Raw genomic sequence first — 27,728 nt, forward strand, 5'->3', positions numbered from 1 at the left:
ATAAATACAGATATACACACAAAGGTTAATTAATTAATACAAACGTGATTAGCACATAATAGGTTTTAAAATACCGGTTCAAACAATAGAAACAATGTTTCTTGGTTATCACGGGAATTATAACTTTGGAGGTTGGTACAGGGAAGGCGGGTTACCCCTCCAGCGGGTGTTTCCCCCACTCTCAAATCTGTGGCGCTATGAGCTGTGGACGAGCATTAAATTCCAGGCGTGAGGAGCTCGTTGAGCTGTGGCGCTGTGAGCACTCCGGCCAAATCTTTGGCGCTATGAACTGTGGCGCTGTGAGCATGGATCCGATTATTTATTCGGTTGTGTTGGCGCTGTGAGCACTCGACCAGATCTGTGGCGCTATGAGCTGTGGCGCTGTGAGCATGGACCCGATTATTTATTCTGTTGTGTTGGCGCTGTGAGCACTCCGGCCAAATCTGTGGCGCTGTGAGCACATTCACGTTGTGGCGCTGTGAGCAAATTCACGTTGTGGCGCTGTGAGCTTAGGCACTATGAGCCACCACCCTTGTAAGGATGTTTTCTTCTTTAAGAGATTTGTTGAAGACTATGGCAAAGGAAAAGGTGGCCTTAAACCACAGTGTTTTATTATTTTGGTATATATCTACAATAGCGGAGTTTTTTTGTTTTAAATTGGAGATGATTTTACAAATACAAATTTAATATCAATTAATTGAAATATAAATATAATGAATTCCATAAATAAAACGCAATACAGTATACTTAAGTATACGTTTGGTTATATATTCTAACTTGGATAATCCTAAAATATTTTATCTATAGTGAAGAATAAAGCGTTTAAAATATTTTCTGTATGTAATTTTGTGTAAATAGGTATGGCCATTTCTGCCTGTGTAAGTTAGGGCAAGAAAGGGAACTTACTGTTGGTATACCTGTTGAGAATTTACCTAGATATTCACAGGTCAATCAGCTGTCATTTGAGGGCTTTCAAGTTCACTTTGTCTATTCTGTTCATCTTCGTGTGTCTCAAATCCTTCATCAGAGTCTCTTATTCATTTTATCACTTTTTATAATCTGTTCGTCACACAACCCTCGTGGATACTGAGTGCAATAGTGAACTTACTGTGTGTAAAAAGTGTAAACTGGTCATACATACAAGAATGTTTATCGAGGTTCTATGCTCAAAGTAAGCAGAACCTGCTGAAATTCAGCAAACAAGAGGAAGAAAAAAAGAAAGATAAATCATTACCGAATTTACCTTCAATAACAGAGTACAATAAACACATCATTCAATTATATTCTCTTCTGTATATGTCCAGTATAATAATTTCTGTACACCAAACCACTATTTGATGTAAGGAATAAAGTAGTGAAACATATTGAAATAAAAACCATAAATACACATCCATTACCAAAATGCTCACACACCAACTAATAACACCACTCTGCAAAAATATTTGGAATTATGGTTTGATAAAATTAGGTATTTTTAAAAGTATTTTCAACTCAATTCAAATATTTAATTAGATATTTCCTGATGTGTTTGGGATTTTTACAATAACTTTAGGAAAATATAAGAAATGTTGAATTTTGAACATTATTTTCCTATAAGTCAGTCAACTGTAATGTCTTTTATAAAAACTGAAACTATGTCTATATATTTATGGTTTTAGCCTTTATAAACAATTTTGATCCACAAAAACTATATCTTGTTAATTCAACTGTAATAAATTGGAGAAATTAAAAACGTTTGAACTTTGTAGACGGTCTTGAAATTTACTTCCACAGAATCTTACAGATCTTTTAAAACATATCTTATTGTAACATCTTATTGAAACATATAACTGGAAATAGTATATTTTCATGCCATGTTCAAAATACTTCTTGGGTTTTGTAGTTCTTGTGACAAACTTGATCAACTTATAAGCAATAATTTATCATACACATTACAAGAGTTGAAGAAATTAATATCTTCATGTAGACCAGTGCTGAAATTAAACTGAAGCTGGACAACCTGAAAGGAAAAATGTCAACCAAGCTAGCAGAAGACATGGAAATATAGGCATGTAACATCTAATAACCAAAGGAAATGCCATATGAGAAGTTTATTTAGATTATTATCTTACTCAGAGTTTAAAAATTCAAACATATTTTTAAAGGAAATGTTAGAAGACTGACATCCTAAATCACGACTGATCTTCGATGCACCTTGATTGCATTTGTTTAAAGCAACCAATGACAATCTCGTAAACCAACAATTTGAAGGTATCAGAAGATAATTTAAACAATTTATTACAAATGCAAAGTTAAATTAAGATTGTTGAAGAAACCACAAAAAATGTAAAGCTGCTTGGGATGTAATAAAAAGTAATACTTGTAGTATAAAAAATAATGTACCAAGTATCAACATTCCACCAGAAACTTTCAGTAAATTTTTTGTTAGCTCTGTAGAGAATATAAAACAAATAATAGTTTATGCATTGTTAGTATTCACACATATTAGCTGCTTGAAAATAATTCCAATCCTCACAATAATTGTGGAAATTTTATTTTCAATAGAAAGAAGCGACTGTCGATGAGGTCATAGGGGCTGTCAACAGATTTAAAAACTCTGATAGGTAGTCAATCATATTTAGGGTATCTCTAATAATTTAATGAAAAATATTACTTTTTGCTTTATTGATGTGTTAACTGATTATATAAACCTTTGTTATAACAAAGGAGTATTTAAAAATATTTTAAAACGTTTAAAGGTCTGTCCTGTTTTTAAAAATGGTCTAAGAGATAGACCTGAGAGCTTTAGGCCTGTTTCATTGATTCCAGTGTTATCTAAAGTTTTTGAAGTTTTAAAATATGACCTGCTAAGTAGTTTCCTGGAAACTAATAAAATTCTTTGTATCTTATGACTCAGTATGGTTATAGAAAGGGTAAATCTACTGTTGAGGCAATAGAGCAAATAGTAAGTGATGTTCTTACAGCTTTTAAAAACAAAACCTTTGCTAGTGGCCTTAGTAAGACATTTGACTGCTTAAGTCATAATGATCTTATTATGAAATTAAAATATTACAGTAAGAAAGGTTCCACTTTAATTTCTCAAACCATACCTCCATGATCATACACAAGTATGTGTTAATGAGGTGTGGTCAAAAGAAACAGAAGTAAAGTGGCGTGTCCCACAGGGCTCTGTCTTGGCGCCTTTGTTGTTTTTAATATCATTTAATGACTTGCCTTATTTGCTAAACACATTATTAACAACTTTATATGCAGATCCAGGTACTGTTTAGTGCTAAGAGTCAGAGTACTTTGTACTTGGAACAGCGGTGACCATGTTGTGTAAAATACCCATACTTTAAAAGTACCTTTACTGGATACTGCTCTAAAGTATACTCAGGCAGCCAAGTACTTCATATAGTCTGTGCAGTAGTCCCAATATGAACAGTTATCACAGTAGTGAGTGAGTTGCCGAGCTCTGGACTAGTTCTCTTTTGTGTTAGTTTGTTATCTTCCATTAGCATCATCAGGCAACATTATTATTATTATTTAGTGCTTCCACTTTTGTTCGTGCATAGAATAATCATTCCTGTTTTATTTTATGTAGAATGCTAATTTTGAATAAACCGTTGATCTGTAATGCAAACAAAACTAAAACACAGCACAGTGCTGGACTTAACATTTTAAATTGGCTCAAGTGCATCACAAAGTGCGACAATAGCACTCTTGAGGGTTAATAATTGTTCCAATGATATGAGTATTAATTGTAAGGTTCCAAACAATGAATAAAATTTCCGCTTGTAAATGTTTTACTTTTATTTATTTTTATAAAATAACATACATCATTCACAATATTAAACACTAATATACAAATTAATAAACGGATATACAGCTCCTCTCTGTAATTATTAAATGGTGAAATATTTATAAAAGAAATGGTGTGATTTTATGGTACTAAATATTTACAAATAAGTACAAAATCTTCAGGTAATAACCACATGCTAAGATTATCATCTATCCCTTTTTCTCTTTGACGGAGTGATTTTACTCTTTTTAGACGTTGCCTTCTCCACTTTTTTTGTGGGCTGTTTTTTGTTTTTGTTGACTGGTTTTCCTTTTCGTTTTCTTCTGCTGGATGTGCCTTCAGAATCAGAACTTGATGACTCTACAACACAATATACGTTTGAATTAAAATGTGTACAGGTATTAATTACAAATAGTGATTTAGGCACAAACAATAATATAATGCTCTGTTGAATAACTTTTAGATCTCACATTCTTTTGTTTTGACTACAATCTGAACTTCAAAATGTGTTCAGTAAGAGTTTTTGTACACAAATAGAGCATTTCAACTAAACATTTTCAATTGTAATGTTTTATTTAGAATAGTCATACACATTGATTCCTTTATGCCAACATACACTGAATTCTCAGTATTGAAATAATCAGTAGAACTGGGGGTCTAAACATTTCTAACCACATTATAACATAAAAATACTCAGGAAGGATCCTGATGTTGCTCTAACCTGAACTCGAGCTGTCAGAAGAGGAGTCTGACGATGAAGATGAAGACGAATCGGACGAGGAAGAGGAGGAGCTAGAAAGACCCTCAACCAGTTGCGGTACCACGATACTCTGTTTGGGTTGTGCCTTTAAGTGCTCCCGCAGTTCATCCCTGAACACAAAATCCTCATAAATACTGTACACTTCATTCAATAGCATTGAACATTTATGAACTGTGATATATTTTGTAACCTGTAGCAAATGTTAATACAGGAAAATCTTAAATTGCAATGTTATGATGGCTTCCTGCCAGTGAGGAAATCTTAATACATATATTACATGACCAGTCATGTAATGACCTTAACAAGGGGAAAAGTTTTATAACCAGATGAAGTGATCACCTTATAGCTTAATAAAGGTTCTGAATAAAAACTATTGTTTTATCTCAATTAAAGAATGGTTGAGATTGTGTGATCGTCAATGCCTAATTTAATTGTTACATAAGTTTAACCTGATCAGATGTTAGGTTATAAATACTGTAAAATCTTCTTAAACCTCTGGCTAATGGCACTGAAAAGTTTGCAGACCAGACACGATTAACGTTATATACTTCTTTGTTTAAAGTTTCTTATATACGATATTAGAATTTCAGACATTTCCCATCGTTATATGTAACCTATGTTAAATTACATATAATGATGGCAAAAGTCCAAAATCTTACTATCCTTTCAACATTGTATAATCCTATCTTACAGTCCCATTATTACAGCATGTTATCCAATAATTTTACCAAGTTAAGTTAGAGCCAAATCAAACTAACTATCCAAGTACTAACAATTTATAGGTGATTTTGAGACGATGGAAGTTTTAAAGGATAACAATGATTTCGGACATTTACCATCGTTTTAGGTTATAAAAGTATAACGATACCTCCCCCACCTGACAAAGAGGATAGATTCCAATCCTCGAACCGTTGTGTTATACCTGTTATAACGATAATGATAGCAAATGTCTGAAATCCTGTTATCCTTTCATCACTAATATACCAAGCAGTCCTGCTTGTTATTGCTGGGACCATATTATACAGGGTGTTCTGAAAAAAGGTGCCCATAAGTCAGGGGCGTGATTCCTCACATCAAAATAAGAAAAAAAGGTCTAATTAACATAGGTCCGAAAATGCTTAGTTACCAAGTTATACAGGGTGAAAGATTTCGTCTGAATTTCAGTTCCCCTGCTGCAACGAAGCCCTACGGGTATTTTTTGGCTGTTAATTAAGATGTACAATTTAGCGTACTTTATGTAAAATGAACTGAAAAATTGAATAAAACCGTTTCCAGACCTGTGGCTACAGTAATTTTTAAGATATGTGACGAAATACGCGAAACTTGATCCCGAAAAACAAGTTACATTTAGGTTTGAAGCAGATTTACTATGTTAAAATGTACAATAAACACAAAATATTTTTTTCACGGTACTTGTAGAAAATTTAATTTCGAAGAGAAAGATGTAAAATAAGTCTATAATAGACAAACGCAAACTTTAAAAAATAATCCTTAATTACATACAAAACGCATGAAAAATAGACAAAATCTGTTAAGCTCTCTACAAATGTAATATTGAAATTAAAACAGCTGTTTTATTAAAACAAATTAATGAGTTACTATTATTTTATTATCAAGTAAATATTTTTTAACAATCATACATTATCATACATAAAAAAGTTATCTGAATTATCATTCAACAAAAAAGTTACACTTGTCCTAAAAAACTAACCACGTCACTCACAGTAGATGTTCAAAATGTTTCCCCTCATTCAAAATACAAGCATCCAGCCGTCTTCTCATAGACTGCCGAACTCTTTCGAAGATCCCAGGTGTCTCACATATCCTTTGAATCCCGTTAACAATCCCTTATTCGCAACTCTTCTATGGTATCCACAGGCGAGTCGTAGACAAGCGTCTTTAAATGTCCCCATAAGAAAAAGTCTAGAGGATTGAGGTCAGGTGACCTTGCAGGCCATGCTACTGGGGCTCCTCGACCAATCCATCTGTTTGGATATGCTTCATTTAAAAATTCTCTCTTACTTGTAATGTGTAATGAGCTGGAGCTCCATCCTGCATGAAACCACATGTTGTTGCGTGTGTATAGTGGCACATCTTCGAGTAACTCATTCAGATTAGTCGTCAAGAAATGTAAATAATTTTCACCATTGAGCGTATCAGGTAAAAAAACTAATAAAAATTTTTTATCACCCAGAATAGCAGCCCATACGTTTATAGAAAAACTGATATTGGTGACGGTTCTCTGAAATAGCACGTGGATTTTCAATTGCCCACATGTGAGTATTGTGGGTGTTAAGAATAGCCATTCTTGAAAATTTTGCTTCATCAGTAAAGATAATGTAATTTAAAAAATGTGGATTTCTGCACCTTTGGATAAGCCATTGGCATAGCTGAACACGAGGAAAGTAATCTCGAGGCAAAAGAGCCTGGATCCTATGATAGTGATAAGAATGCAACTGCTGCTCGTGTAAAATCTTCCAGACAATTGAATTTACTAACACCGAAATCCAAGGCTAGTTCTCTAGTACTTCTTCCAGGATGATTCTCTATTTCGTCCAACACGCCCTCCTCCAATTCAGCTGTACACGTTGTACGTGGCCGTCCTGATCTACCAACTTTTCCAGATTTAAAGGTTTCCCGTCTCGCTTAGCCTTCTATGAATGGAAGAAAACATTTTATGAGTCGGTAACTGTCTATGAGGAAAATGTTCCTGATAGAGTCGTCTAGCCTGACGACTGTTGCAATGTGCAAGACCGTACATTAAATGCATGTCTGCCATTTCACCATTAGTGTACATAATATTCATATTACCTGCCATGATGAATAAGATATTATTAGCTATCAAAAATTAACTTCAACGGCACTCGCACTAACTTGTATTAAAGTACAGATCAACACACGCACTTAATGAGCAATGGAAAAATAGCTGCTTGTAATGTTTATTTAAATTATTATAAACAATGTTACATTGTTAAAACATATGTTTTAAATAGAAATTATTTTGTTTCTCAAATCAAATATTTTAATAAAACAGCTGTTTTAATTTCAATATTACATTTGTAGAGAGCTTAACAGATTTTGTCTATTTTTCATGCGTTTTGTATGTAATTAAGGATTATTTTTTAAAGTTTGCGTTTGTCTATTATAGACTTATTTTACATCTTTCTCTTCGAAATTAAATTTTCTACAAGTACCGTGAAAAAATATTTTGTGTTTATTGTACATTTAACATAGTAAATCTGCTTCAAACCTAAATGTAACTTGTTTTTCGTGACCAAGTTTCGCGTATTTTCGTCACATATCTTAAAATTACTGTAGCTACAGGTCTGGAAACGGTTTTATTCAATTTTTCAGTTCATTTTACATAAAGTACGCTAAATTGTACCATCTTAATTAACAGCCAACAAATACCCGTAGGGCTTCGTTGCAGCAGGGGAACTGAAATTCAGACGAAATCTTTCACCCTGTATAACTTGGTAACTAAGCATTTTCGGACCTATGTTAATTAGACCTTTTTTTCTTATTTTGATGTGAGGAATCACGCCCTGACTTATGGGCACCTTTTTTCAGAACACCCTGTATACACAACTCTTCATACGATGTCACAGAATATTGTTGTACTGTTCGTTTAATAGTGTTTAGATATGTTTTAATAAATAATTATACCACTAAAATTCTTAAAAAAACATAGAGCCTCAGAACTTAACAAGCAGAATTTGATATCTGGTTGGATCAAACTATTGCCAGGAAAAAAGTACACAGGAAAGTAAAAATTAAAATAATTGTATAACTTAAAAAAAAATTAAAACAGCTTGAAACTCAAATTTACAAAATAATTCACGATTTTCCTTCAATCTAAACAGAGAATTGCGTTACTGAACTTAAAAAAAGCATTCTACAAAATATAAATCGTACTGTTCTCCAGCTAAACCAAACATGCTATAGCAAAAAGATGCAATATTGAGTAAAACTTACGTAAGACCTCCAAGTCCAATTGATGTGAAGAAGTTGATGGCAAACCTCGTATGTTTGGGATTGTCCCGTGGAAACAAACCTTCCAGAGCAGTCTGCAGACTTCTGTAACATAAGTGACACATTCATGGAGATAGTTCAAACAAACTTTTGCTACAACATTTTCAATTTTTTACAATAAAGTGGTCAAAGTTCATACACTGTTTGGTTAAAATATATTTGAAAACCTATATTTTGTCTTGCAAAAAAAGTTGAATGAAGTTTATGTGATTTTCTACAATAAAAAGACAAAAACCTTCTTTTAATTTTATTTTATACCAATTATAGCATAGGATAGTACGATAAAACAAGAGACGTTTAAACATAACATGTAGTTATAACGAAACTTTAAATCCGAATTAATGTCTCTGTAAGTGTACGTTAAGAACTTACGGATCCTTGACTCTCTGGTTGAGCTTGATGAGCCCCATGTACTCGGAGAGCTCCTGGAACAGTATCTTAATGAAGATGCGACTGGAGCTGGTGGTGTCATCTTCGTTGAGTCGGACCGTTGACAGTACTTCCCACGAGATCGCATCCGTGTACAGAAGGTGTGCGAACAGTTTGGCGACATTGCGCAGCTTGTCGTTGGACATACGGTGTATCGTGGCATAGCTGTCCCTGAACGTCTCCTCAAAAGGCCCAACATAAGTGCGGTTGATCTGGCAGAATCTCTGAAAACATTGGAACAGAATAGGATTTCAATCTCAAGATGTTTATATTGTACTTACATACAATAGCATATAAACAATGTTCAGTAATGAGGAGAAAAAATAAACAAATTTTATTGAAGAAATGTTCAGTTAGTGTCAAACTCATCAACTAATTTGAATTTTAAATCAAACAAGGTAAAATGCTCACCAGATTTACATTCACCTCACAATGGACAACATCCTGGTCCAGAGAGCAATCACCAATGGACGAAAGTTTGCCATTTTAAATTTTCATATAGAAGTAGTAGAGGTGGAGTTTACATCACATTTTTTAAACGCCGTTAACTCATTTAAAAGTTATTGTATATACAAGCAGGCATACACAAAAAGAGACCTGCTTTCGTCATCAACTGTTTCCAATTTCGACACATTAGGTAATCAATTGTATAATTGTAAGTCTTGGTGATTCCCTTTCACGTTTTTCATCTTTCCAAATTTACAGAATACCTTGAAATAAGTTTGTAATTTGTTACCTACAAATTTTCATACCGATTTGATGTAAAAAAGAGAAACTATTAAAAGTACAACCTATTATATTGCCTGCATCGCCTTCTATTCATGACAAACAAAATTTTAAAGTTACGTTAGTAATGGCTCCGAATATTACCTGAGACAGAAGTCCAAAGAACTTCTCATAGGTGCGTTGCTCTGCACAACAGTCCAGGAACATGTGGGCCATCTCAATCTCCTGTCCGGGCTTCAGCTCCATCCGTAACAGTTTGTGGGCACACTCCTCGAAATCCAAGCTGCTCTGGATCGTCAGGTATATGGTCTTCCTCAGTGCCACTAGGTTGGTCTCCGTCTTGTCTATTATCACACCCTTGCTCTCTCCTTCTTCCCCTCCCCCCTCCTCTTCTTCTGAGTCTGTGAAAATCAAATGCAATGAGTCAGGTTTTAAATCTACAAATTTATATTTACAGTTATTTTGCTGGAAAATCGAGGCAACTATTTGAAGTCAGAATCTTTTCATTGTCAATAAATTATCTACAATTTTGTTTCTTTATTTTGAAACAACAGTACTTCCAGACACATAGTAATAAAAATATTAAAAAAACTCTTTATTCATAACTTGTACATACATACTGTCTACAATACTACAAATTAACATGTAGTATCAAACACATTTTTAACCCTTAGAGTGCCAATGTCCGATTTTACCGGACATTCGAGAAAAATAATCACTAAAAGTCAAAAACTTTATATTTTTAAACTAATATAATACTAAATTGTTCATGAAGAACTGTTCTTTTAAAAACAAATTGTTATAGTACACTTCAGATCAATTGACTTTTAACAAAGACACTGACATCACTGTCAACAGATTGTGAAGCATTACTTAAAAGTTGTATAACTCACTCATTATTGAAGATAATGATATGAATTTTTCAAGATTTATAGACAATTGAATACTCTTTCCAGTGATGTGGGCAAAGAAAAGGATATGAATCTTTTGGTAATGATAATTTGGTTGAAAAATTAAATTTATAAATAATTCTGGAATTTTTTTAGGTAAGTCCATTTTTGGTATTTCTAAATTTATTAAATTTAATTTTATAGCAACTTTGTTATTTTATGTTAATTAGGCAGAGTTTTCATAGAGAAAAAATATGTTGATAGCTTATTAAATAATCAGTGTGAATTTTTTACTGAAACCTTGCAAAATGCCTTCAAAAGGGCTGGCACTTTTTAGGTACGCCCACTAGAAAAATATCTGATACTTTTCAGTACACCCACTCAATAAATACTTGGCACTCGAAGGGTTAATTTATAGAAAATCTTACCTTAGCTAAAATGTTTAAATAGCATTTTGAGCTTGGTAAAATTCCTCAATTGAGTATATAGAGATTGGTTGATTAAATATGCATTTAACCTTTCACTATTTTTTTACTACACTAATTTTTATTTGTACAGGAATATAATTTATATCTCATTAGCAGCATACCTAGTCTTTTTCTTACAAATTTATTCTGTGATGGTTTACAACAATTTTCATTTCTCTTACGGGTATTATAACTACATATTTTTTCAATTGAGTTTTACAAACTTTATAGTTTCATAAAGGTACAAGCCATAGACATTAAATATCTTTAGCTCTCTGAAGTATCTTTTGACGGATTCTAAATAATTTAAACTTGATATCACCCTCAACGCTTTATTTTGAACTTTAAACATTTTAATAAATTGTATACACATGTATTATATGAAAATTACTGATAAACTGAAAATGTAACAATTACTATTATGATAATTGGCAAATTACGTAGTCTTTTTTTTTCTTTTTCCCCCTTGGGGCTGCCTACTGCCATGCACTTAAGCCTCAAGGGCTTTTTGCGCACCCCAGAAACACACCATGAGGCCCACCAGTCTACAACTTCAGCAGTTCAACAAACCGCCGAAAACAACCTATCAAGTCCTCCTGGGAAAATTCACCACCCCTGTCCAAAATACCAAAGATGGCATACCGCTCTCTTGCTATTGCAGGGCAATCAAAGGGCAGGTGCTCAGCAGTCTCCTCCTGCTCATTACACCTTCCACAGAGCGGATCCTCCTGAAGGATGCCAACTCTGTGAAGATGCTTCCTCAGGTGACCATGCCCCGTAATGAGACCAATGACCTTAGAAGACATTGATCTGTTTAATGAGAGAAGGTCCGAAGCCACCTTGGAGGAAGGTGACTGTAATATCATTCTACTCACTCTCAAACCCGTATGCAACCTCCACCTTCTCTCATGCTCCGCGCGAATCCATTTCGAGACAACCCTAGAGGATTCACACCTTGGAACACCACAGAACGGTTGAGGGCCCGTCATAATTGTCGCTGAGCCCTGGTTGGCCAGGGCATCAGCTCTTTCGTTCCCAAGAATCCCCTCATGACCAGGAACCCAACAAACGGTTACATTGTTGATTCTGGCAAGGGAGGAATACGTTCTTCCATGCTAGAACATACGGGTACCAGATACTGCCTCAAATTGTATTTGAAAAAAGGTTTTCAATAATGAATGCTTTTTTGTTCTGTTAGAAATTTTTATCAAAAACCTTCATTCCGGTTTGCATAGTTAACTGTTACACACGTGTAATCTACAAAGCTCTATTTTAAATGCCATATAATCAGAGTGTGAATTACTAGACTGTGTCAAATAACACAAAGGGACTTAAAAAATTTACCAAAATAAACAGAGAAAGCGCAGTTTTATAACCGCAAAAGGAAATGGAAATAAATAAACTCATTGTATTCTTGGAAATACTTTCTACATTACAATCACAACACATTATACTTTTACACAAATAATTTGTTAGTATAATTTGTTTTCAATGCCGACATTGTTAGTCTTATATTGCATGTTCCTAAAGAACAAATACCTTGGTTGGGGATCTAAACATACAAAACAAGAAAAAAGACAAGTCAGCTTGCATCCAACGTCCTCAATAAAATAAAAAAAGAGAAATAGGTATGTTATACCAAAAAATACACTTTTTTATACAGAATATTACGGGAGTTAATAACTTTGAAAATTTGAGAGTACAACATTTCAAACAAGAAAAGTTTGTATCTTACCTTGATTAAAAAAAAGTTTTTAACGGTGTGTGAAAGAATCAGAATAATTCCTTTAGAATGATTTACTCTTTTTCCACTCAAAACAGATATTGTTATAGAGAACTTATTGCTCAACTCACCATCATCAGAGTCCCCACTGCCGTCGCTACCATCCTCGCCAGACTCGTCGTCGCTGTCTCCAACCAGCGACTTATACTTGGCCTCATTCGCTTCATAGTCCGGGTCCAACTTGAACACATCTGCAACATGACATCACTGACAGATCAGTTTAAACTCTTTCTCAGCAACTTTTTTTGAGATATGAAACATCAGCTGACAATGGATAGTAAATATTAGTTTAAATTTGAAAATGAAAAGATAAAATACAACCAAGATTTAAGAGGGCAGACTAGTCAGCTGCCGTCTGCGCTACGCTTTTAACACAGGGCTAAATTTTAAAACTAGGTTAACTACGGAATTGCCACAAATCCATAAAATGTTTTATTATAGACACTTGGATTTTAGTGTCTCGACACTCAAATTATTTGTTACTACTAAAGATTTGTAACTTATATTCTAAGTAGAGTGCGTTATGGGAAAATATATATTATAAACAATTGGTATTAACTGTAATTATATTTTTAACTACTCACTAGCAACGAGATACTAAAATCAATGTTTCTGAAGTGAAACCCTTATAGATTTGAAACCAGTTCATATTTATAATGGCAGTTTTAAACTAGCATTCCCTATTAAAAGATTTGTGGGAATAAAAAAATCATAAATTACACTTAAAACATGAATTTTATTAAAGCCAGCTTTTTAATATGGTCTTCATCACAGTGTAATTTGTCTTTACGCAAAACTTGAAGTAACTTTTTAATTACTATTATATGAGAATTTTCATGGAGACTCAGTGTTATAAGGGTACAATGGTATGTACAAAAGTATGGGCTGACTTTTGTTAAGAATACAAGTCATTACTGAAGACAAACATTTGAAATGTTCATACATTTGGCTCGGAAGTAACATAAAATAAAAACAATTATTTGTATGCTGACAACCAATGATAAACAAATTAAGTAATGTATTTTCAGAAAGTATCTTGAGTCTTATCAACATAACAGGCTAACTTGTAACACTGGCAATAACAATATCTTAAATGGTTGCATTTAAGAAAACAGAATTCGGCTGGAATTCATGACGTTAACTTGAACTCTATAAGAACAGGGTGTTGTCGAGGAGACAAAATAATGAGAATAAGTGTTTGGGTTGGATTATGTATGTAACTCAATTTCTTGTTCCACTGGATGATGATAAATTGGATTGAAAAATGAACTATAGAATTATTAATTTAAATAGGTAAGGCCTCAATCAGCTAATAAATCCTTTATCAATTTATATCAAAGTACACACTAAAATAATTATTGTTTTGCAAAATTAACATACAGATCCATTTACAATACAACAACAAATATACGAATACTCACTCAAAATATCTTCCGGATCATGATTATCTTCCAAGGTGATCATATGTTGGATTTTGTCTTCTTCGTCAATCAAATCGAGTTCTGATATCAAGGAAGGGTGAGCCTTGAAGTCTTCTTTCCGAATTTGAAACATCACTTCAATCATGTATTGCACCTAAAAACACAATTATATTATATTTGAGTTTAAATTAATAACATTGGACTGTCAGTTATTTTGTGGATTTATGGGTAACTGAGGTATGAAGAAATGCAGCGCTCAAAACAATTTTCCTAAGCTCATTCTCAGAAATCTCAGTCAAAAATTTACAATTTCCTGGCTGTTTTTTACACAAACCCTAGTAAAAAATAGTAATAAAACAAACCGATACATAGAGAGTCAAAGGGCTAGATAGAATGAAACAAAAGTTACCATACAATCAGACAGACAGGCCTTCAGCATTTTGACCCCAAAATCAATAGCTTTTTCTTTCAAAAATGATCCTATACACCAAGGTTTAATCAAGTATCTAGAATTTTTCCATCAACTCACAGATAGACAGACGGACAAGACGGATGGACTGCCCTTTGGCCTTTAGATCCTAATATCAATATGTTCTTCGTTGGACCAATAGGAATCTACATTGGAAGGTCTCGGATTTTTCTATCAAGAGTTTTCCATAAGGCACAGACAGATGGGAGGACTGCTTTTTGATCGTCTGTCCCCAAAATCAATAGGGTTTTTCCTTGAACTAAAAGGAGGGTGCACTTCTGACTGGTTTATACCTTCTAGTTGAACCTATATTGGGTACAGCAAAAACTGATGTGTCACGTAAACCTGGGCAACCTTATGAATGTCCAGGAGCGGCACATCACAAACTGCTAACGTCAAGATATTGGGGTGCAAGAGCATTTCAATACGTCTAGTATACTGCTGGAGATGACTGTCAGAATTGGTGGGATTCCTTAAAAGTCAAAAGTCTAGGCTAGTCTAGACATAAGGGCGTGCCATCCCCTGCCTGCTTTGACTGGTTCAGAACTGAATTTCCCTTCTTCCGAGGGAACATGACTGAGATTAAAGCCCTAAATTCTACATCATGGATCTCAACAGGAGGCGGCCTGTACCCCCAACTTTACCCACCCAGAATATCATGTTATTCCGGAAGAAGCGCCAAGTTCCTTTTAGAACTAGGTGCAATTTCTAAGCTTCTTGTCCTAAGGGAACGAAAAAAAAGGGAACCTATGTTTCTGGGACTTTATGATAAGGATTATAGCACACATGGACAGACAGACAGACAGGTGTACTACAATTTGACCTTTTGAGCCCAAAACCAATAACGTTCTTCGTTTACTTACGAAGAACCTATGTACCAAATGTCAAGTTTCAGGTAACTTTCAATCAAGGCATCACACAGACAAATGGACAATATAATTTTAAAAAGATCCTATTGGGTCCTTAATTTTATTGTCGGTGCTATTTAAAACAGTACTTTATTTACTGATACCATACACACTGTCATACATTGATACCCATGAATCAAGTGGCACAATATAATAGGAACGAAAACACAGTAGTGAACCAAAATAGCACGATGCTGTGCTTACAAAGTTCATTTACAGAAAAGACATTGACACAGTATCCACATTAATTATTTTTAGTACAAATTTATTAATGATTTTCTACCAACATACGATAAAATTAGGCATAATGCACATGATTCTGTAGTGTTTAAAAATTAAATAGATCCACCATTATGGTTAATATCATTAATATTAGGTTAAAGCTAATACAACTTTTTTCTGCGTTGGAGCAGTGAGTGATGGGGAAAGCGTAGCGGAATTACATAATGAACTCAAATTACATTGCATACTACACAACTTCTTAGTGTGGTATGGAAAACATTTTCACTTTATTACGTTATAAGAACAAAATGCGGATGCAATTTGGAAAAAAAATACATCGAAATTTTAAGAAGATATACCAGTAACACTTACTCTTTTCTCTAATTTTCCTTCATGAAGAATATTGCGGAGCATGTCAAATATTGCGAGGATGCCTTTGCTGGATACTTCAGTCAGCTTCATACCACACTCCTTCAAGAAGGCGATGGCCACCTCGACTGAATCATCTGTGGGCGTCTCTATCAGCAAAGTCAAGATTTCTAGTGCTAGAATCTCATGTGCCTGCAATAAAAATTGATTTTGTCACAAGATTCAAAACTGTTGTCAAAGTTTCAGAAACCAAACTACTTATGTATTTTTCTCAGAGAAGTATTGTAATGTACACACAATTATTGTATTCAAAAAGTCTAAACCCGGTTGAAAACTGTTTTGCTTTTTTTTAATGAAGAATTTTTAAGTTGAAGGAAACAATTTTTCCGGACATTTGCCATTGTTTAGTAATACAAAGAAATCAGAAACACCTAGTCTGTAAAAATCCTGTTTCCTGGACCATCCTCAAAAACATACTTCAAGCAAAGAATTTTTAAGTTGTTAAAAAATGTGTGTACCTACATAAAGTTTTTTGGAAACGATTCCATGCAAGTATTGTTAAGACTCAATGATCACATCACAATATTTTGGACGCTATACCAAATTGTTAAACTAAAGTGCTTAATAGTTCATTTAAGACTAATTCATACATACACTCCCTTCTTTCCCAAAAAATGTCATGAAATACATTTAAAACTTATATATTATAAAAACTATTTTAAAAAGAAACTTAATAAATATTTGATGTAGTTTAAATACAATAATTGATTATTTTGATACAATACAAGCAACAGAGTGTAAAACAAGCAATGGCCAGATCCGACAGCAGTTTTATGGTTAATGCAAAATTAGAAAGAAAAATGTTGTCAGTTAAATCTGACCTTCACTGTAATGACGTTACTTTAAACTAACTTCAGTGCAGTACAACAAAAACGTGACTCTCGTAGATACAACAAAAATCAGTAAAGAACTATTGTTCAGAACTAAGCAATGACAGGAATGACACAGAATTTAGAGGTAGTTTTGTGTTAAACAGATCTGACCATAATGGCTGTTAAAGTTAAATATAAAATGTTTTACATTTTCTTACAAGACCTACACACTTTGATACTTCAATTTAACTGGAACAGTTGATGGCCATTAGATCGTGGGAGGCTTGACGGACTTTGGATCTGAGTTAGTAATAACGCAAGTTATGTGACTATACCTCTTTTTGTCAGACCATAGACTTTGTACACATATCCAGTGACCCATGACGGCAGGCAGAATAAGGCTTAAAAAGAATTAGCCTCTTCTCTTTTATAAATGAAATAACTTAATACTGAATATTACATACTTTCTTTAGTACTAAAACAGTTAGAAATAACTTACCACTTCTTGATTGACCAAGTGAGCAATGAAGGTGGCTGCCGTGATACAGATAGTTTTGTCATTACGTTTGAACCCTCGACGGAACTGCACAACCAACCTTTTCAACAGTAACTCGCCCAACTTGGGAAACTAAAAACAGAAACATTTCTTAATCACACTGTCCATTATGCAAAATATTTATCCAGAGGAATTAAAACAGCACTGAGATAATTTATTTGAGATACTATACGCCTAAAAATTACATTTAGGTTTCTTTGTACTTTCTTTAGGAAAATGATGAATAAAAAATCTGGTCCAAAATAATTGATTCCTTATAAGATTTAGTCTTTACTAGATTGAAAATTACTGAAGACAACTTTAAAACCAGACTTAATTATATATTATACAAATTAATTACATTCTTAAAATAAATATAATATAAGTTTCAAGATTAAAAAAATAAATAGAATAGAATGGTATTGTAATTCTGAACACATGTTTACTGCTTGGGAACGAAATAGTCAAATTATTTGAAAAATAGAAAACAAGCCGACCAAAGCATATAGATTTGTTTATTATAAACTGTTTTACCAGAATGCTTTCGATATAAAGACAATGTAGGATGTGAGGTTTGGTCATCAGTTGGTATTGTGACTGTGTCAAATTGAATGCTGTGTAAATAACATCGCTGATACTTGGAGATTTAGACGGTAATGTTTAAAACTTCGGGGTGACGTTTTTGTAGATTTTTATAATATAAAAATAGCATCATCTGATAAAACAAATCTGAAGTGGACACTTTTAAAAATATATAAGGCAGTTTTAAACAACTTAGTTCCAACCTTTGTTATTGTTTAATCAGAAAAATCATTTAAATTGGAAATTCACTAAAACAACAGTACTATACAGCATTCAGTGTTGATATATTGAGATTTAAGACTAGATGAAATTATACAAAATTGTGTAACTAAATTTAGAGAAATATACAAAAAATTGCCTACAAGTACTAAATAATAAGCGCTCAAAAAGAGTTTGTAACATTATTTGGGAAGTTATTCTTCTTATACAAACTTTCAAATTAGTTGCAATAGTTATTTTTATATTGGTGAACTTCTGCCCTTCAGCATGTCATATGAGTTTATTCCATTGAAAACTAATCTACTTTTGATTAAATTATTTCATAAACTGACCTTGGCGTTCAACGCGGCGATGAAGGCTGCATAAACATTTGTGAATGTGGGCGAGGCTGCCTGAGCCTGTATCAAGGCCCGACACAACAGCCCTCGACCTCTTACTATGTTCTCCTTCTGCACTGCCTTCAGGATCACCTGGATGTTACTGGTGTTCACCTTGTTCACATGTCCTTGGATGGACTTCTTCAACGCCTCCCACGCCAACCGTTGATAAGCAGCACTGGAACGGTCATTGATATTTTATTATTCACCACAGATTTATTCAAGTCACAAATATTAATTTCAATATATGTCACTTGGTTGCCAAAATTCCCAAAATCCTACACTTGACCAGTGTGAAACTGGGTGGCACAAGTGGGGACAAGGGTGGCAAATTTCCCCAGGAACAAATAGTTCTACAAATTTGGCCGTTTGTATAAATACTGAAACCATAGGCTGGTTGACCTCATGGTGTACTTCCAGGGTGCACAAAAGGCCTTTGGGACTCAAGGGCATGGCAATAAGCCACCCCATAGAAGAAGAAGAACGTGAAACTGCCAATGGATTTCACAAAGGAGTTCTGTTCGAATTTCCCTCATTTCTCCCACCATACTTCATAGCCACTCCCTACCACTCTCTGAAGCGATAGAGGAGCAAAACTAGTGGATTCAAGCATAGAAACCTAACCTATAAGCAACATTTCATCTGGCCTGTTCTCATGGATAGATATAGATGACCAGATAATGCTACTTAGCCTATAAACTTGGAAAGTTAATATATTGTTATTTCTTTAGTTGATATGGTTCTAGACTGTTATGAAAAGAAAGACTTTGCTGCTATAACATTCTGTGACCTGAGCAAAGCTTTTGATCGAGTGTCTCAAAACATTTTGATTAAAAAACTAGAACATTATAATATTAAGGGGATAGCTTTAGATGTACTTAGCTCTTACTTAAAGAATAGATCTCAATATGTAGTAGTAGAAAAAGATATATCTCTGTGTAAACCAATAACCTGTGGAGTCCCATAGGGCTCTGTTCTGGGACCTTTGCTGTTTTTAATTGCAGTGAATGATTTGAGTGTAAATGTACCTGCGAATAGTTTTATACGCTGATGATACCACTATAGTAACTACAAATAAAGATTACGGTATAACAAACTCTTAGAAGACTACAAATTAAATATTAATCTTGTAGAGAACTGGCTCACTGCCAACAACTTGATTCTAAATAATGATAAGACAACTACTGTAATATTTAGCCTCAGAGAAGATCCTAATGGGACACAAGAAGATATATTTCCAAAATTTGTAGGTTTGACTTTTGATCCTAATTTAAATTGGTATCAGCAAATTGTAGGGGTTAAAAGTAAACTAAGTAAAAGTGTTTTTGCAATTAAACGTTTATGTGGTGAACTTGAGGAGAAAGCTCTTATACAATCTTATTTCGGACTTTTTCACTGTCACTTAAATTATGGTTTGATTGTTTGGGGCTCTTCCTTACGTAAATGAAGTATTCATCATCCAAAAAAAAATTGTCAGAATATTGGCAGGAGTCAATAAATATCATAGTTGCAGAGAACTTTTTAAACGTTTTAAAATTTTGACATTATTTTCTTTATATATACAACAATTACCTCCAAGCTAATTTAGATAAAGTAAACCTAAGGAAAAATGTTCACAATTATGAAACAAGAAGTCGTAACAATATCAACTTACCTCAAACTAAACTAGCTAAAACCGACAAAAGCCTAATGAGATGGCTATTAGACTGTACAATAAGTTACCATTAGATATTATAAGGATGCTAAGTGATATGGAATTTAAAGCCAAAATAAATTATTTTCTATGTAAAAGATCATTCTATTCAGTGGAAGAGTACATCTCAACAGTGTGGACAAAACAAGACTTTTAGAATGTTCATTGTATTACAAAAGTTGTAACATTGTACTGACATGCCAATGTATTTGTGTGGAATATTTTCTGGCAGAATAAAATTCTTATTCTTATTTTTATTAACTAGATAAAACAATCTACATGTTGGCACATTATATAACTAAATATAAATTTAGCTTGTAGCACATCCACCTAATTTCCTTAGTCTGATAAAATTCAAAATTATTCAGACAGGCTTTCTAGACCTTTCTATCGAAATATACATTTGTAGACATTTACAAGTCAGTGCAATGCCACATGGTGTGAACAAATGAACAAAATTACAAATTTGAAGTTAACTGTAAATAAAAATTAATTAACACATAGAAAATAAATTCAAAACATAGAAAAAATACTTAGAAATGTACTTATTAATGTATACACACAAAATCTAAGATAAATTCAAAATTTATGGAGTACAGAAATGTTTGTTAAATATGGGCCATAATTTTTACAGAATGGCTCAAAAGCAGGGAATGTACAAGTTATATCAAAATGTTCTTAGATTCTTTTAAACTATGTATAGTTTGAATTTCATATGGTTTCCACACATTATATTAAAGCAAATACAACACTGATAAGTTGAACAGTTTCATACAAAAATATTCATAACAGACTAATCTCTAAAAATGATAAATGCTATTCTTTACGATAAACTACCGTTGCGAAAAGGCTTGCTAATACTAACACAAAAGAATCTTCACTTCAAGAAGTACTTTCTTTTAAAGTGTTAGGATCTTAACTTCAACAGTATAAGTTTTAAAGCGAGTTTATTAAAAATAATGCTATCTAAATGAAATAAGTTAGGTATATACCATACTTGGTTGTTTCAACAAAAGTTCCATATAATAACGATAAAGACTTAAAATTTTTAATTTGAAGAATTGAAAATGGTTTGCTTACCTCGCTTTATCCGTTATGCTTTCCTGCATCATCCTCAACTTCGCCGGAGGTATGTAGGCTCCACCAGTCCGAGTTGTTAAGTCATCAATTACCTTTTTCGGTCTTGGAGTTGGAGCCACTTTTTCCACTTCAGCATTCTCTTTCTTATTCCCTTTGCTTTTCTCATTGGAGGTTTTGGAATTCTCATTTTTAGGACTGTCGTTAACACTATAATACCGCGGTCCTACTTCCACATTTTCTGGTTGTTCTTTCAAACGTTCACTGTACTTGTTCCAATAGCTGTCACTGTTTTTCCTCACAGGACCTCGCGAGGTACTCCAATATCTGTAGGGCTTCTCGGAACCTGTACTTGAATTTCTGCCATTTTCTTCACTATCATGTAAAGGACTGCCCCTGTCATATCTTTCACAAGCCATATCATCATCATTCTTATTTTTTCTGCTTGAATTTTTTTCACTTCCCGTATTTTTATAGTCTCTTTCTCTTTCAGAATTCCTATCTTCAGTGACTTTCTGTGAATCTTTTGTCTTTTTACGGTCCGTTATGTAATCGTCTTCAGCAACATCTCTTGAAGATTTTTTCTTTCTAGAACCAGAATACTCTTTAGAAGTGTCCTTGTTTCGTCTACTAGAAGAACCATATTTTCGTTCATCGCTATCATTTGCGACACTACGTTTGTTTCTACTCTCAGAGGTGTAAGAAGACTTTTTAGGTTTATTTTTATAATATGAACTATCATCATTAGACTCATTTCCAGAGTCCTTTCTTGATTTATTTTTTTTGTTTTTTAGCTTTTGAAAATCACTGCTGTCCATACTGCTTGAACGTCTTCTTTTTTTGTTTTCTTCTAATGCAGTACGTTTGCGTTTCCTATGTTTATGTTTCTTGGTTATTTCTTCACTACCTGAGAAATCTGAAAAATAACAAAGCATATCAATGTCTTTAAAAAGCGAATGAAAATAGACAGTTTACCCTATACAGAGTACAGAAATTAATAACATGTGTTATAATGAACACTTTTTTCACAAAAGCAAAGATCCCCAAATCGGTTGTGTTACACAATGATCATAGTTGTATATTCAAAACAATACCTAGCCCACATTGAAACTTTTTCCAAACCAAACACCACCAAACTGTAAATTATGAATTGTAAAATTCAACATGCCATTAGCAGAACTGTTATTCACTCTTCATTCTTTATGTTTAGAATTTAAGTGACTAAAGGTGGGAGAACTTCATTTGTGATTGGTACTTTCTTGTGCTAAATCATTCATTGTGATTTGAGCAGGGAAAAACTACTGGTCACATCCCTGGCCATAAGTGCAAAGTTTGGTGACCCTTTCCCTTACATCTGGTAAAAAAACTAAAAGTGTCCCTTAGGATAGTATCTAAAAATAAAGCTAAAACCACATGGATACAATAAGAAGGGGCTTGTGTACAGTATTATCTCTGCCTGCATCTCAATTTTCTTTCCATGCTTAGTGAAGTTTGCTTTTATACTGTATTTACTGTATATCAGAAAAAAACCCGTTTAAGTTACTACAAACTAAACAAGGAATAGTTTATAATTATGAAGGCAAAACATTTTATGGTAATTTGGTATTATCTGAAAGCCACTATTTTTGGAAGAGCTTTACTTACCAGGGACCTAAAAACTATATTATTAGAAAGAACAGATTTCGACTTACTGTGAAAGTTACATGTCATTCAGACGATCAGGTTTTTCTGCCTCTCAAAATGAACTGATGTCAGACAGGAGGAGGCCATTCTGTCCCTATCTAATATTTATTACTAGGCTATATATAAGTAGGTAAACATGTACGTGTTAAAAATAATTATAAAAAGTTAACGAGCGCTCACATGATCTGAGCTTAAAGTTAGGTACTAACTCAAGGGATGTTTTTCTTTTTCTTTAAACTTTGGTACTACTAGTAACATATTTATGATAACCTAATATAAACTTACTTAAATGGCCTAATTACAAATAGTAGATAGGGACAGAGTGGCCTACTCACCAACATCACTTCCTTTTGGGAAGTAGAAAACAAGAACTGATCGTTATATTGACATGTAGTTTTCACAGTAAATCAAACCGACTGTTCTTTCTAATGTAGTTTTTTTAGGTCTCCGGCAAGGAAAACTCTTTCAAAAATAATGACCTCTGGATAATACCAAAGTACCCATATTATATATATCTCTATGCTTTCAGAATTTATTTTGTCTAGATGTGACACTAAAAATTTTTGGAACTATTTTTAAATGTTCATTTTGTAATATATTTCAATAGTAAAATTTTAAAGCCGACAGCAATGGTACAGAATTATTTCCCAACTCATGATACATTTAGTATATAGTAAATTTGGTACTTTGGAATTATACCGATCACACCAGTATGAAGAACACAAAAATATAAATTTATAGAAACAAACATGATAGAACGAAAAAACAACTCTTTAATTACAAAATTACAATGATTATCAATTGTTAATGGGGTCAGATTCCGTTACATGCCGGGGTCAGATTCCGTTACATGCCCCCAACGTTTAAACTTTTTTCAATGAACTTAGAACGTTATAAAACGATGTAGTTGAGTAACAGAACTAACATTCCATCAATCAACAAGCATTTCCAGGTATTGTGATCGGTATTGTTGTTGTCGCTGTTATATTATCTTTCTCGAGAATCCCGATTACGGCAGGCCACACGGCATCACATGATTATTTAAGTTTTATGCACGGGACATAATTGCCTTTCCGTTACACTTCCATTTATATTTCTGATCAGCCCCTCTAGAATTTGATATTTTACTAATAGGTACTATCTCGAGGGATGTTTTTCTTTCGTTGATATCAGCGCGGGGCTGCCGAAGCCTGCGCTGATGGCCGGAGGCACTCGCATTTTGGGTGGCGGAGTGTGATCAAAAGTTTTGTGTTTTTTTCAATAAAGAGTTTAGTTTTTGTTTGGTAATGTTTGTTTTTGTTGAATTTTTGTGTTTGGAGAAATGTAGGGGTAAAACACGGAAGTACAACAAAGCGACGCACCAGCTGAACGGGCGGCGAGACTCTGCAATCACGAAGGAAACAGGATTTTTCTGGACATTTACCATCGTTCAGTGAAACAATAAATCAGTAACACTACGTTTCTGCAATCACGTTACCTACTAGACCGCTCGACTTTGACCTCTGTCCGAGGATGGGGAGGGGTTTGCAATAAGACAATTCCTGTTTTATATTGACGAAATATTGTTCTATGCTAATGTAGTAATCAGTAGAAGCAAAATGTCAAATAACGATTCATGTCTGGGTGTGGTCGGTATAATCCCAAAGTACCGTAAATTTAATATCTACTGATTATGCCAAAAAGGGAGTTTTCAAGACCAATGGAGAAACCCGGAGTGATTTCTGAAATAAGAATGGGTCTATATATTAACCGGGGACCCTAAGAATGTCAATGTAAAATTTTAATTAATACAATCAGTCCGATAGTTTCTACATGATTAACTCAAGTAACACACAGACAGACAACAGAGTTTTATAATAGCCTAGATTGAACATTCAGTAAACCATTGCATATTTGGTCAATTAGCTTTTTTTACATATGCTATATATTTTTACACAGTGTTTTACATTTGCTTTATGAACAATAAATTCTACAACGGTACTTTGGGATTATACCGACCACACTAGTATGAAGAACACAAAAATAGAAATTTATAGAAACAAACATGATAGAACGAAAAAACAACTCTTCAATTACAAAATTACAAACTTACAAGCATTTCCAGGTATTGTGATCGGTATTGTTGTCGCTGTTATCTTATCTTTCTCGAGAATCCTGATTACGGCAGGCCGCGCGGCATCACGTGATTTGCACGGTACATAATTGCCTTTCCATTACAATTCAATTTATATTTCTGATTAGCCCCTCTAGAATTTGATATTTTACTGATAGGTACTATCTCGAGGGATGTTTTTCTTTCGTCGACATCAGCGCGGGCTTTGGCAGCACCGAAGGTGCTGCCAAAGCCCGCGCTGATGGCCGGAGGCACTCGCATTTTGGGTGGCGGAATGTGATCAAGAATAAAAACAAGTTTTTAGTGTTTTTTTAATAAAGAGTTTAGTTTGGTAAATGATTGTTTTTTGTTGAATTTTTGTGTTTGGAGAAATTTAGAGGTAAAACACGGAAGTACAACAAAGCGATGCACCAGCTGAACGGGCGGCGAGACTGCAATCACGTTATCTACTAGACGCTCGACTTTGACCTCTGTCTGAGGATGGGGAGGGGTTTGCGATAAGACAATTCCTGTTTTATATTGACGAAATATTGTTCTACGCTAATCTAGTAATCAGTAGAAACGAAATGTGAAATAACGATTCATGTCTGGGTGTGGTCGGTATAATCCCAAAGTACCTCTACAACTTTTGGTTATTTTGAATTTAATCGGGCAGACTTTAATAAGTGGCCTACATTCGTTATTCGGTTGTTTTAAAGAATTGTTCGTTTTTTTTATCCGATTAAAATTCGATATTACAATTTATTTCACTTAGCATATGATTTCACCTTATTACTAATAGCAGTTTTAATGTAAACAATAAACAGCAAGAAGTAACTAATATTTTGAGACTGTAAATGGCGATGAAAATATACGAGATATATATGACGGGATTAGTTTAAGTGGCTTCAACAAGTACGTTTGGCCCCTGGTAACCCCTGGGGAGAATTCTTTCTGCCATTTCACAAAAGCTGTGGCTCATTGCTATCAAGCTGGGCGAGTTATAAATATTGTAAGGTTTCTTTGATCTGTAAGTCTAGGTTCTAGTTGGGTTTGTTGTTTTGTAATTTTAGTGTTAAATTTGTTTTTAAAATTGTAATAAACGAGATTCTTCTTGTTACGGTAACTTATTATAACTCTTATTGTGTAGGATTTTTCATACCGAAGTTGGATAATACATCGAACAATTCAACAAAAACAACCGAATAACGAGTGTAGGCCGCTTATTAGAGTCTCCCCTTTAATTTTTCCAAATAAGTTTAGTGCACAACCAGAGAACTCGATTTTTGTGGTTTTGTACTAAAATTGCTCAGCAATCAAGAGTTTTTACCAGTTATATTTTTATCAAAAATGTTCTGGACAGTATAGAAGTCTATATGGCCAGTTGTAGGTTTAAACAAACAATTAGAAAAAATATGTGATTAGTCGTAAAAAATGTATTTTGTTCATAAAAATAACAAAAACCTACTTGGCCTAAATACTAGACAATCACACATACACAAGGCTCTACAGTTCTATTCGAGATCCTACCACCTTACCTGAGAGTCAACTGCCTTTCCCAGGGTTTACCATTATACTCAAGAGGGATTTTCTCCTTTTAGAATAGGATGTTTTATTTTATTCAGCCTTTCCTTACTTTTATTAATTAAAATTAATATCTCAAGTCACTATCAATCTGAAAATTCAACAAAGCATGAGAGTTTGGTCTTGTAAACTAGTATCAAAACTTATTTAACTCAACTACCTGACTGTCACACCTACACAATGGCCAACCACCCTACCTCAGAGCCTATTAACCTACCTAAGAGCCAAAGGGTTTACCGCCTTATCAAGAGGGATTTTCTACCCTTAATAGTGAACATTACTCATTCTGTAGGCTTTTCCTTACTTTCATTTAATTAAAATACTATCCTAGTAACTTATAGATCACTTTCCATTCAAAGAACAATAGAATTTACAACAAAAGTGAGGTATGTCTTGTAAATTAGACCTTGTACCAATTTCATAGTACTTTACATTTCACTCATTATTATATTTAAACATTAATATTTAAAGCAAGTCTTAAAATTGTCTAACATTTTAGTGACTTAATTTAGAACTTAGAGGGTAAAAGAAAACTATTCTAGGTTAGTACAATACCTGAATCGCCCATTGTATCAACAGTAGAATAAAACTTCAAATGACAGTAACAAAATTAAAATATAATTTTATTTTTGTTGACGAGTAAATCCCGCAAACACAATACGAACTTATTAATTTAATATGATATAAAAATTAATAAAAACATAACCTTTCCATACAAAAATAAACTGACGCCATTGCTTTGTAAGTGTAACTAACA

General features: G+C 33.7%; 1 protein-coding gene across 2 annotated transcripts; it reads right to left on the reverse strand.

Annotated features, from left to right (window-relative positions):
- Positions 1-3,767: 3,767 nt before the first annotated feature.
- On the reverse strand, positions 3,768-27,728 carry LOC124364161 (pre-mRNA-splicing factor CWC22 homolog). 2 transcript variants are annotated; one of them, XM_046819414.1, is made up of 12 exons: positions 27,527-27,728; positions 21,616-22,528; positions 18,798-19,020; positions 17,629-17,757; positions 16,261-16,449; positions 14,290-14,443; positions 12,940-13,059; positions 9,873-10,129; positions 8,946-9,226; positions 8,517-8,618; positions 4,503-4,651; positions 3,768-4,141 (listed from the first exon to the last, which is right to left on the reverse strand). In XM_046819414.1, the coding sequence occupies exons 1-12, from the start codon at positions 27,537-27,539 to the stop codon at positions 3,987-3,989; spliced, it is 2,685 nt and encodes an 894-aa protein (XP_046675370.1). In that variant the 5' UTR covers positions 27,540-27,728; the 3' UTR covers positions 3,768-3,986. The 2 variants fall into 2 exon arrangements, with proteins under 2 accessions (XP_046675370.1, XP_046675371.1); XM_046819415.1 differs by lacking the exon at positions 27,527-27,728 and adding an exon at positions 26,926-27,056.

This window comes from Homalodisca vitripennis, chromosome 6, assembly GCF_021130785.1.
Source record: "Homalodisca vitripennis isolate AUS2020 chromosome 6, UT_GWSS_2.1, whole genome shotgun sequence".
NCBI classification, from domain to species: Eukaryota; Metazoa; Arthropoda; class Insecta; order Hemiptera; family Cicadellidae; genus Homalodisca; species Homalodisca vitripennis.